The sequence below is a fragment of the Anoplophora glabripennis genome, unplaced genomic scaffold (genome assembly GCF_000390285.2).
Source record: "Anoplophora glabripennis isolate ALB-LARVAE unplaced genomic scaffold, Agla_2.0 scaffold833, whole genome shotgun sequence".
Taxonomy (NCBI): domain Eukaryota; kingdom Metazoa; phylum Arthropoda; class Insecta; order Coleoptera; family Cerambycidae; genus Anoplophora; species Anoplophora glabripennis.
Window position 1 is genome coordinate 5,497 of NW_019416953.1, and position 11,828 is coordinate 17,324.

General features: G+C 40.5%; 1 protein-coding gene across 1 annotated transcript; it reads left to right on the top strand.

The window, feature by feature from the left end:
* The first annotated feature begins 7,289 nt into the window (after window positions 1-7,289).
* LOC108914629 (gem-associated protein 2) lies at window positions 7,290-8,414 on the top strand. Its single transcript, XM_018720476.1, has 3 exons — window positions 7,290-7,605; window positions 7,664-7,776; window positions 7,836-8,414. The coding sequence occupies exons 1-3, from the start codon at window positions 7,500-7,502 to the stop codon at window positions 8,325-8,327; spliced, it is 711 nt and encodes a 236-aa protein (XP_018575992.1). The 5' UTR covers window positions 7,290-7,499; the 3' UTR covers window positions 8,328-8,414.
* Window positions 8,415-11,828: the final 3,414 nt, after the last annotated feature.

The following is an 11,828-nucleotide window of genomic DNA, read 5'->3' on the forward strand; positions in this document are numbered from 1 at the left end:
ACGAAAACACCACTAAATTACACCAAAAACTTGACAAACTCATTAACAAACAAATGACAGACAATATACCCCAGACAGGCACATACACCCCCCCCCCACACACACACACCGCACACACACGGCAGAGAAACGCAAAAAACACAAGGCAGAATCCTCTAGCGAGGACGAAGCCCCAAGACACAAAAAATCAGACAAAACAAACAAAACACGAACACAAACACCAAACACGCGCCCCCCGACACCTAAACCCTCCACAAGCGCCCTACAAAACACCCCACAAAACACACAACAGACAGACAAAACCAAACAAGTCCCCCCGGTAATCTTGCGAAAGCAAGAACGGTGGACACAAGTACAAAAAATACTCACGACACTTAACATTAACTATACAAAAGCCAAATTGACTAAAGACGGTATAGCCATATACCCAAACACACCTAATGACCACAGACTATTGACAAAGACACTGACAGACAAAGGCGAGGAGTACCACACCTTCACCCTCAGCGAAGAAAAAACGCTGAGGGTGGTGATACGCGGAATACCTGCGGGTGTTTCGCCAAGTGAGGTCCAACTCGACCTCGCAAGACAAGGGTTCCCCGGCGCAATAGTGCACCGCATGGCGAGCCGTCAAAATAAACAGGAAATGCCCCTGGTCCTAGTTCAGGCCCCACAGGACCAGGAGGACATCCTGAAGGTAACCCGCTGCTGCTCGCTCGTGGTTCGAGTAGAGCTGCAGCGAAAGCAGCGGGTTGCCACACAGTGCCACCGGTGCCAGCGGTTCGGCCACGGCCAGACCCGGTGCACAGCTGAGCCAAAGTGCGTAAAATGTGGCGAAAACCACAGCACGCACGTATGCAAAAAGGCCAAAGACACGCCCGCCAGGTGTGCAAATTGCGCCGGGCCACACCCCGCCAGCTATATGGGGTGCCCTCAGTACCCCAAAGCTAAAAACACAAAAACACAAAACACAGACACACACACGACACAAAACACTACACAAACACACAGACAGCCCCTCCTACCCACCCCAAACACAACCCCAGGACGCACATACGCTGACATGACCAGAAAAACACAAAACACACAAAAACAAAAACACAACACCTCACCACACGCACACACAGACACGACACCCTCCCAACCGGGCGCGGCGGCCCTGATTGACGCAACAAAGCGTCTTCAGGACTTCTGCGTCCAGCTGACGACCATGGTGTCGAATATGCAAAAATTATTCGACTTCTAATGGCTCGTCGGCCCTCCCAACCCTCCTCGCTGAGAATTTCGTCCTGGAACCTTGACGGGTTCCGGGCCAAAAAAACGGAACTCGTGGACATCTTGAACCGTCTAAACATAGACGTTATGGCTGTCCAGGAGACCTACCTCAGCGAGGCATCCCGTACCTCCATCCCTGACTATGACATATACAGACATGACAGAAACCGTAACGGGGGTGGTGTTGCACTCATAGTAAAGAAGTGCATCGACCACTATCCGCTGCAGCGGCTCCAAACTCAAAACACAGAGGCCGTGGCGATAGCGGTGAGATCGCTACGGCATGGAGACGTTGCGGTGGTGTCCTGTTACCACCCACCCAGACTACCACTACTTGACAATGACTTAGACAAAATCCTTTCCTGGCCCCAGACAATTGCCATCGGGGACTTCAACGCGAAGTCCCCCATATGGCACAGCGGGACGACGACCACAAGAGGTCGCGTCCTGCTGAATTACCAAGACAGACACGACGACTTGACTATACTCGGACCGACAGAACCGACACATTACGGACCCGTAGGACGCCCCGACGTTATCGACATTGCCCTCTTAAAATCTATACCGTTAAATGCCCAAATATCCACCCAATACGAAGGGTCTTCCGCCCACAATCCAATATTTCTGGATCTGGGGCGAAGACAGAGATATGAAGGCACCTTCACGAGGAGGTTCACTGACTGGGAGCGTTTCCGAACAGTAATGCAAGGAAACATGGCGCTCCCAGTCATCGAAACCACCCATGATCTGGAGGCGGCAATCCTCTCCCTTGAGACTGACATTAAAAACGCCCTGACTCAGACTACGACGGAGACTATTGTCCCCCGACTGACAAACCCCCGGGGCACCCTCCCCGATGACATAAAAAACTTAATACGTGACAGACGACGTGCGAAACGGCTTGCCACCCGCACCCGCCTCCCCCGACACAGACATGACTTAAACGTACTTAACAGACGGGTGAAGGCGGCTCTGGATGAACTGGCCCAGGATAACTGGGCTAGGCACCTGGAGTCGCTGGATCCACAAGACAACAGCCTCTGGAAAACGCAGAGGGCCCTGCGACAGACCGCTCGCCGTAAAATTCCTCCAATCCACGGTAGTGTGGGGGTGGTTTACACGAACCAGGAAAAGGCCGAGGCTTTCGCCGATAGCCTGGAACTGCAGTGTAGACTGCCTCAGCTGCCCGACGAAGACGAGGAATTCGAGATAGTGGCTGAGCGCGCGGCCCGACGCGTCGACAGAGAGCCAGACAATGACATAATCCCCCCCGCAACACCTGACGAACTAAGACTGACAATACGCAGACTTAAAAACAGAAAAGCCCCCGGACCCGACAATATACATAACACGACACTTAAACGACTACCACACAAGGGCCTCATGGCCCTACTAAACATAACAAACGCGACACTCAGACTAAGACACTTCCCTACCCGCTGGAAAACAGCAAACATAATCCTTATCCCAAAACCCAACAAAGATCACACCATCCCATCCAACTACCGGCCCATTAGCCTGCTCCCGGCTATGAGCAAAGTGGTAGAAAAAATTATCCTAACCCGTCTAAGAACCCACTCCCAAGAACTGCAAGTCATTCCAGACGAGCAGTTCGCCTTCCGACCCAATCACTCCACTGAACTCCAAATCCTTCGCCTTACCGAGCACATCACGGCGGCCTTCAACAGGGGACAGTACACTGGTGCTGTCTTCCTGGACGTCGCAAAGGCCTTCGATACGGTTTGGCATGAAGGCCTACTGATGAAAATGCTCACCAACCAATATCCCATATCCTTTACCAAACTCATAAAATCCTACCTACACCACCGAAAATTCCGCATCCAAATCCAAGATTCCCTTTCCACCACCCGTCCCATGGAGGCCGGTGTCCCCCAGGGCACCGTCCTGTCCCCACACCTATACACCATTTACAACTCCGACATCCCACATCCCCCCAACACCAACATATACTTATACGCCGACGACCTGACAATCACATCCCAATCCGTAGATCCTAGATATTCCGTCTACCTCCTCCAAAGCTCCTTAGACCAACTTGAAACCTGGTGCAACAGGTGGAAAGTCAAAATTAATCCCAACAAAAGTTCGGCTATCCTTTTTACCAAACGAAAAATCCCACAAAACCTTGACAGACTGACACTATCCCAGGAACCCATCTCCTGGAATCGACAAACACGATACCTGGGCGTGACGATGGACCAGCGTCTCACGTGGAAACCGCACATCGTGGAGACGGTGGCGCGAGCGAAGACCACCAGGGCTAGGCTCTATCCCTTACTCAAAGGTGGAAACACCCTCAGTTTAAGGAATAAGCGAACGCTTATCAAGGTGGTACTTCAACCGCAGCTAACCTACGCCTCCACGGCGTGGGGTCACGCGGCAAAAAGCCACTTAAAGTCATTACAGGCTGTGGAAAACATAGCCCTCCGCACGGCCACCGACGCGCCCTGGTACGTAAGAAACACTGACATATTACGAGACTTACAATACACAAACGCTACACAGACAATAAGACAAAACGCGGAGAAACGATTTGACGTAGCCGCTAGACATGACAATCCCCTCCTCAGGCAAGCCGTTGACTACGTACCCGACGTGACCGACAAACACAAAAGACCTAGACACCAACTTTTTGACCCTGGGTGACCACCCCAATGACCCCCCCCCTGCCCGCTAACCTTTTCTGTTTCAGAGACAGCCAGGATCAAGAAACGAAGACAACGACACACACACACACACACACACACACCCCCCATACCCTCCTTAACCCTCCCCTCCCGCGCTAGCCTAAGGGCCACCTTAGCAAAGCGCATCCCAGGCTGCATAGCCGCACTACCCTACCCAACCATACCACACATAAACATGACACTACCCCCGGGGTTTACACAGACGAGCCGGCGAAGCAAGAAGAGCGCCAGAAGAAAGGGCCCTAGCCGGCGGGGCCCAGCCAGGACAAAAGGAGATCCCACAAAGCGCCTACACCGGCCGCATTTGCGGTCGGGGTAGACGACAAATGGGGCCCACCTACGAAGGCTGTCCAGGCCTACACGAGATGAGGTAGGATAAAGAGGGATAATCCATTTTCTAGCCATGGAATAATGGCGCGTGTTGTGCTCCAAATTGCAAAAGCACTTACTATGAATGTCTGTAATGCGTCCTATAGAAATGAATGTTTTTTCAAAATTACAAAAGAGACAATTACTGTGGATAGAATCAGTTCGAAAATTATGTAAATCAGACTTTGCTCCGACATACACAGATCATTATTTTTGTGAAGACCATATTTTGAGTTAAAATGTTTTAAAAGCAGTGATAGGAATAGTCTCAACAGAAATGCTGTGCCGACATTATTTTTAAGATCAACTACAAGTTCATATTTTAACTGTAATAATATCACCGTGGAATCCTCGGATAGTATCCAATATTCAGCAAAACAATTTGTTAACGTAACATTAACAGAATAATTTTCAGAGTACGAGCTGCCAATTTCAATTTCGGATGATTTTTCAACTCCACCTTTTAAAAAACCGAAATACATATATTCAAAATTGTTATTTCCTACAAGCGCTACTGCGAACACCAGGGCCATTACTGAGATTACTGATAGCAAGTTGAGTGAAGCGGAATCAAATACTAGTCATGTATAAGTACCTTACTTGATACCTCATTTTTAAAAACTATGAATGTTAAGAGAATATCTCAACTTTCAGATAAACATAAAAAAATGTAGGAGTAAAATTTATCGAGTCACAAATTAAAAATTGTGAAAAAAAATGACTTATCTATAATTCAGAAAATAAAGCAGTTGCTTTAGCGATTTACAAACGCGGATCAAGGTGCTACAGGTTTTTACAAAAATTTTTTGTGCTGCCCTCTAAATCTTCCATTAGGAAATATTTAGGCCAAATACCTTTAAATGTTGGGATAAATGAAAAGTTGTTACATAAATTATCAGAACATGTTAGTAAAATGATTACAAGAGATAAAGTTTGTTGTTTAGTAGGTATTTGATGAAATAGCTCTGTCTGTTGGTCTAAATTATAACACTTGTAAAGATCAAGTAACGGGATATGTCGATCTTGGGTCCCTGGGTAGACAAAATAAGGTAGCAAATCATGCTCTAGTGTTTTTGGTACAAGATATTAGTAAACATTGGAAGCAACCTATCGTGAATTATTTCACAAAAGATGTTATAAAAATAAATGACCTACAAATTTTGTTAACTGAAATAATTTCAGCATCAGTGTTGTGGATTAAAAATAATTTGTACAGTTTGTGATCAAGTTGCAGTTTTTTTAAAGTCATCTATTACTAAAGAAATCAAGATATATCATAGATATATATCAAGAAAGATATGTTGGAAGAAATTCAGTCTTGTCAATTTCAGTCTCATAAGACAACAAAGTAAAAAATGTACATCTCGTAGAGTGTTAAAACATGATTAAAGTGTTTCAGAAGTGATGGCTCATAGAACAGCTGTTAATGGTTCACGTTAATTTTAATTGTTAACTTCAACTATTAGTAGCTGTTTTGTGATCTATGACTTATGAAATACTTTTTATTCTGTGTATTTTATTATATTTAAATTTACCGGCATTATGATACAGCGACATCTATTAGATAGTAGAATTAGAGGTTACTCTAATTGTGTCTTCCCATGCAGTTTCCTTAATTATTTTATGGTCTGTGTGTGTCGTTTCACTACACATCAGCTACAGATGGCGTACTCTGCCGCTGCTGCCGGCAGAAGACACAGAAAAAACCCTCTTATTTAGTTACTCTTATGGGCCTAGGTATCCTTAAAAATTAATAATCCATTTTTAAAAAGCTGTCAGCCGCTCACATTTTCAAGGAAGACATTGGACCAGCTAACCTTTTCTGCTTCAGAAACCGCCAGTATCAAGAAACGAAGACAACGACAACGACAACACACACACCCGCGCGCGCGCACACACACGCACACACCCACGCACACACACATACACGCGCTCACACACGCACACGCACACACACACACACACACACACACACACACACACACACACACACACACACACACACACACACACACACACACACACACACACACACACACACACCCGCACACACGCACTCACGCACGCACGCACACGCGTACACACACACGCATACGCGCACACACCCACACACACACATACACACACCCCATACCCTCCTTTCCCCTTCACTCTCGCGCTAACCTAAGGGCCACCTTAGCAAAGCGCATCCCAGGCTGCATAGCCGCACTACCCTACCCAACCATACCACACATAAACATGACACCACCCCCGGGATTTACACAGACCAGCCGGCGAAGCAAGGCGAGCGCCAGAAGAAGGCCGGCGGGGCCCAGCCAGGACAAAAAACCACAAAGCGTCTACACCGGTCGGGGTCTTGTTCGTTGTGTCTGCTTGACGTACTCCAACTCAATCGGAGTATTTTATCAGCGTTCGTTGAAACCGAGCACAAAATCTATGTTGTTCGTTATGCAGAAGTATTTCACTCTGATCAATAAGATCATTGCTCTGGTTACTCTGTAATTTGTGCTGGAGTAAAGGGAGTAGAGCAACTAAAGCAAGTAAGTAATCACTATGTGATAATCACCCATGAAAGTGATGTATTCACAATGTTCATCATGGGGTCTTTTGTTTTGGCAAAAATAGTACCTATTAGCAGAGACTGTCTCAGAGGTTGTCACTGCTATTAGCAACTAATATCAGTTCAGAGTAACCCTGTAAGTTGCTATTTTAGATGCTAATAGCTTTGTTCGCGGAGCCTGTCAAATTAGTCCGGGATCAGTCAGAAGCAATCGTTTAGCTACTTCTTTTACGCTATGCTTGTAGGAAATAGCACAGAAAATAGCTGGACGACTGCTTCTGACTTCTGACTGATTCCGGACTAATTTGACAGGCTCCGCGAACAGAGCTAATAGCTACTATTATTGCCAAATCGAAAGGCCCTCATGTCGAGAGGTCTTGCTTAACGCAGCTGCAGCAATAATCAATCATTAATATGTATTTTGTTTTTGTGGCTGATCTCTGTAAATGTAGTATTCTGTGATTTAACATTAAAATGAAAATGTTTGTATGTATTATTTAAAAACATTTCATTTGTTGCTAAGCTTTGTTTATTGTAATACTAACCAAACGGAATTTTAAATATAGTAAATTACAAATTATTTAATTATGAGTGAATCTGACACTAGTGAAGAAGAGTGCGAAGGATTGTTAAAAAAAGCATTACAGGTCGAATTTCCTGAGAATTTTAATCCAAATTCAGTTCCTCAGAATGGTAGAAGACACTTAAGTAATTATTGTTTTTCAATTTCTATTTTATTTAAACTTTTCAGGACAAGAATATTTGCACCATGTTATATATGAAAGACGTAGATGTAGAAAATTAGTGACTGCGAATATAGATACTGATAGATTTAAAAGTAAACAAACCATTCACATAGCCCTGGTATGTATCCATATAAATAATTTATATTAGTTTAATTATTTAAATAACATGTTTTTTAGGACAATTCAAAAAAAGAAGCACCAAAATATTGCATACCTTCTGAAGAATGGCAAATTGAAAAATTAAACGATTTTTCAGAATTTAGACAATATGTACACTCAAAAATATTAGAAGAGCCAACCGAAACAAATTTTGATGAATTGGGTTTCATAGAAAGAATTAAAGGAGAGACACCAGTTTTTTCAGAAATAACAAAATATTCTCAATCAAGTAAGATAAGGATGCTTCAGATAATTACCAAATATTTGGATAACTTAGAGCCAGGGGAAAGCATATATGGTAATATGGGAACCTGGGTTTATGCAATTTTAACATTACTGGAAAAACCTCTCAGTCCAAGCTACTGCCACACTATTCGGGAATTTGCCAAAAGGTGTTCTGTGGTTCGATTTAATTTATCTGAGACTGTTGAAGAATCTGCATATACTCCTTTAAATTTGTATATATGCTTAATTGCAAAATATTTTAATCAGTTAGACTTAGCAGACTGATGACTTAAAAAGTTATTTTTATACTGCGGTATTAAAAGTATGATTTACTAAATGTAATATTTTTTAATAATACACATTTTAAATATTTTATGAAGTACTTTCATTCAAAAGGATTTGCCTTCTGTATCCTCACATCAAAAACAAACTGCAATGAAACGAGGGATTCTGCCGACCGTGAGAATATATTTTTCGTAATTAATAGGTACAAACGGAAGTTTTTCTATTTTTCTCAAAAATTTTAATTTTTCATAAAGATTCAGCATTTTGAAACTGGAAAAAAGAATGTAAGTATCTAAGTAATTAAAATTTGAATAGAGAAAATTTAAATTTGTTAAAAATGAAAAAAGGCCATTCAGTATAATCTCTATAATCCGGCACTTCATTACACTGGCACGTCCAGTAATCCGGCGTTATTTTTTCCGCGTTTGTTTACTATTCTTGAAGAATACAGTTTATACAGTTATAGTTTGGTTGAGAGATTATTTTAGATACATAAAAACCTTACAATATACATATATATATGCATATACAACTGTAATACGTATGTATCTATGTACCAATCTCTTTGTTAATAAACAATTAAAAGTAACGTTTTTTAAATTTAATACTGTTTACATATACATTTTCCATTAATCCGAATTTTCCAGTACTCCGGCACTCTTCGGTTTTTAATGGTGCCGGATTGGTGAGATTTTACTGTATTTGTAATAATAATTCTAAAATAATGCAGATTTCGCAAATTTCACTGACAACGTTTGACTGCATATTTACGACGATAAATAAATACGATCTACGAAAAAAAAGTTAAAAAAAATTTGTGGTTTTCGAGTTGCAAGCCTTCAAAGTTGTCAAAAATAAAACTAATTTAATTAATAACTTCATAACCCTTTTACGAATCGCATTAAAGTTTGGCACATTTATTTGGACTATTATGGCGTATTATTTCTTAAAACTTTAGTCAAATCGATGTACTGGGTGATAGTTTTTTCCAGTTACCCCTCCCTTTTAGCAGTCAAAACTTTTACAGTGGTCATATTTTTTTAAAACGGGCAGCAACATTGGAAATGTCCTTTTATTTAAAAAAAATATTGTCTCGATAAAATAAAGTCAAGTGATATGAGCCTTTCATCTCACTTTACATCTTAAGTCTTACCCTCTCTCTTTTCCTTCTACACTCTTAAGTAGTTTGCATCTTCTCCTTTTCAGTTTTCAATTAGGCACTTAAAAAGCAAAAAGTGAAGAGTAATTTTATTTCGTAACAAATTTACAGTACAGTCTCCTGTTGTGCTTTTGAAAGCAACATTTGGAAGAGTAAACATGAGATTTGAAACGTAAAAGTTACTTTCTAATAAGCTTTTCAACATATCCAAGTAACCTAACAATCAGTCAATAATTTACAAAAGAGAAAATTAGTGATATGATAGAACACATATAGTCTGGTAAGTTTTAGCATTTGAAATCGTCATCAGATACATACCTAGCTTAGTGCGGGATAAGTTGTAAACGTCAAACACTGATACTCAGAAAATTCAAGTAACAATATTATGTCGGTTGCCACTGTTACTATATTGTATAGAAATAATATTCCATCCTATCTAAATAATCAACTGATAGGTCTTATTCGAGTAAATGGTCTAACATTTTATAATTAATTTAAAAAACCATGCAGTCTAGTAACATGCAGTAAGAAACTATATTTGGGAAGCCTTTAATTTAATACTGTGGGATGAATATATTTGCAGATAAAAAAAAATTGCAATTTATATTTGCACGGAATTGCTTCAGCCATTTTGTTGTAATTTAAAAAAAAAATTTTTTTTCTGCAATTTTAACACTATATCTCGAAGATATTACGGTCACATGTTTATAGAAACCGTTTGCACAGGGTGTCCCGAAATTCATGCAACAAAATTTGGTCACAGATTCTTAAAACAAATTTAGGGAACCCGTATTTTTTATTTTTGCCAAGTGGCCCCCTCTTTCGGAGTTACAGCCCCCTGAAGTCCGCCCCTACGAATAATCTTTTTTTTTATATCAGAACCCTGTTGTACGAGAATCACTAAATTTGGTACACGGGAATTTTATGACATGTGGAATCTCACAGTGTTACGCTTTTTGGCGAGAAACCCCCTTAAGACACTTTTTCGTGGGCCCCCTTGTCTTTGGAACCAGACAAATTTGGTTGCAAATTCGATTTTTTTTTAATTATTAGTTAGCTAGAAAGCCATTGAATTTAGAAAGTTTTTTGTCTCTTTATATTTGTTTCGTAAAGCGCAATGTGTTTGAGAAAAATGGCGAATCACGATATGCATTTGATCACATTTTGACATTTTTCTTGAAAATATTGCGTTTTACGAAAAAAGTATAAAGAGACAAAAAGTTTCTAAATTTAATGGCTTTCTAATGGACTGATAATTTTTAAGAAATTTAAATATGCGGCCAAATTTTTTTGGCTCCAAAGACAAGGGGGCCCACGAAAAATTGTCTTAAAGGGGTTCCCCGCCAAAAAACGTAGCACCATCAGATTCCCCATGTCATAAAATCCCTGTGTACCAAATTTAGTGATTCTCGTACAACAGGGTTCTGAGATATAAAAAAAAGATTATTCATAGGGGCGGACTTCAGGGGGCTGTAACTTCGAAAGAGGGGGCCACTTGGCAAAAATTAAAAAAACGGGTCCCCTAAATTTGTCTTAAGAATCTGTGACCAAATTTTGTTGTATGAATTTCGGGACACCCTGTATTGACTAGTAAAGTAGAATTGGTCTTTAAATTTTGTCCAAGTAGCCATATCCACTTTAAAACGATAATCACTCATACCTTTAGAACCTATTCTCACCTTCAGAATTTTCGTTTTGTGTACATTACTCATTGTCTTCCTATTTAGCCCATGATTCATTACGGATCATTTTGAATGCAAGATGTAACTATTCTTAATAATACTTAATGAAAAATGATTGAAGTTGGTCTTTTGCAATAGATAAAATACAAAATATTATGCAGAGTTGAAAAGTAAACGGAAAAATTGCATAAGGTTTAGAAAACAGTTTTTTTTTTTACAATATTTTATAGGTATTAATCTTAAGCTAGGTAATTATAGAACAAATTCAAAAACATGTTACAAAATGTTATCAAATTAAGTCAAACAATGTTCTTCGATACAAGAAATTGAGGCATGCAAAATAGGTATATCTAAGTCCAAAGACAAGAAACAGCTGATATGAAACAACTATTCTATATCCCAATTAGTTTGTATTTGTACATTGAAAATGAAGAGTAAAAAATGAGAAGTTATGCTTCATAAAACTCAGTATTAGTGTAAAGTACATTTTTTTTAAAACAACTATAGTAGAATAATTGAAAAGTAGGTACTTATCCAAAAATAAGCTTCAATAAGATAATCTAATTGTAAGTCCAGTTACGACTTCATGAACTAGGTTTTATTATGTAATTTACTAAATTTAAAAGAAAACCTATTTATTTGAATATTTGGAAAGCTCTC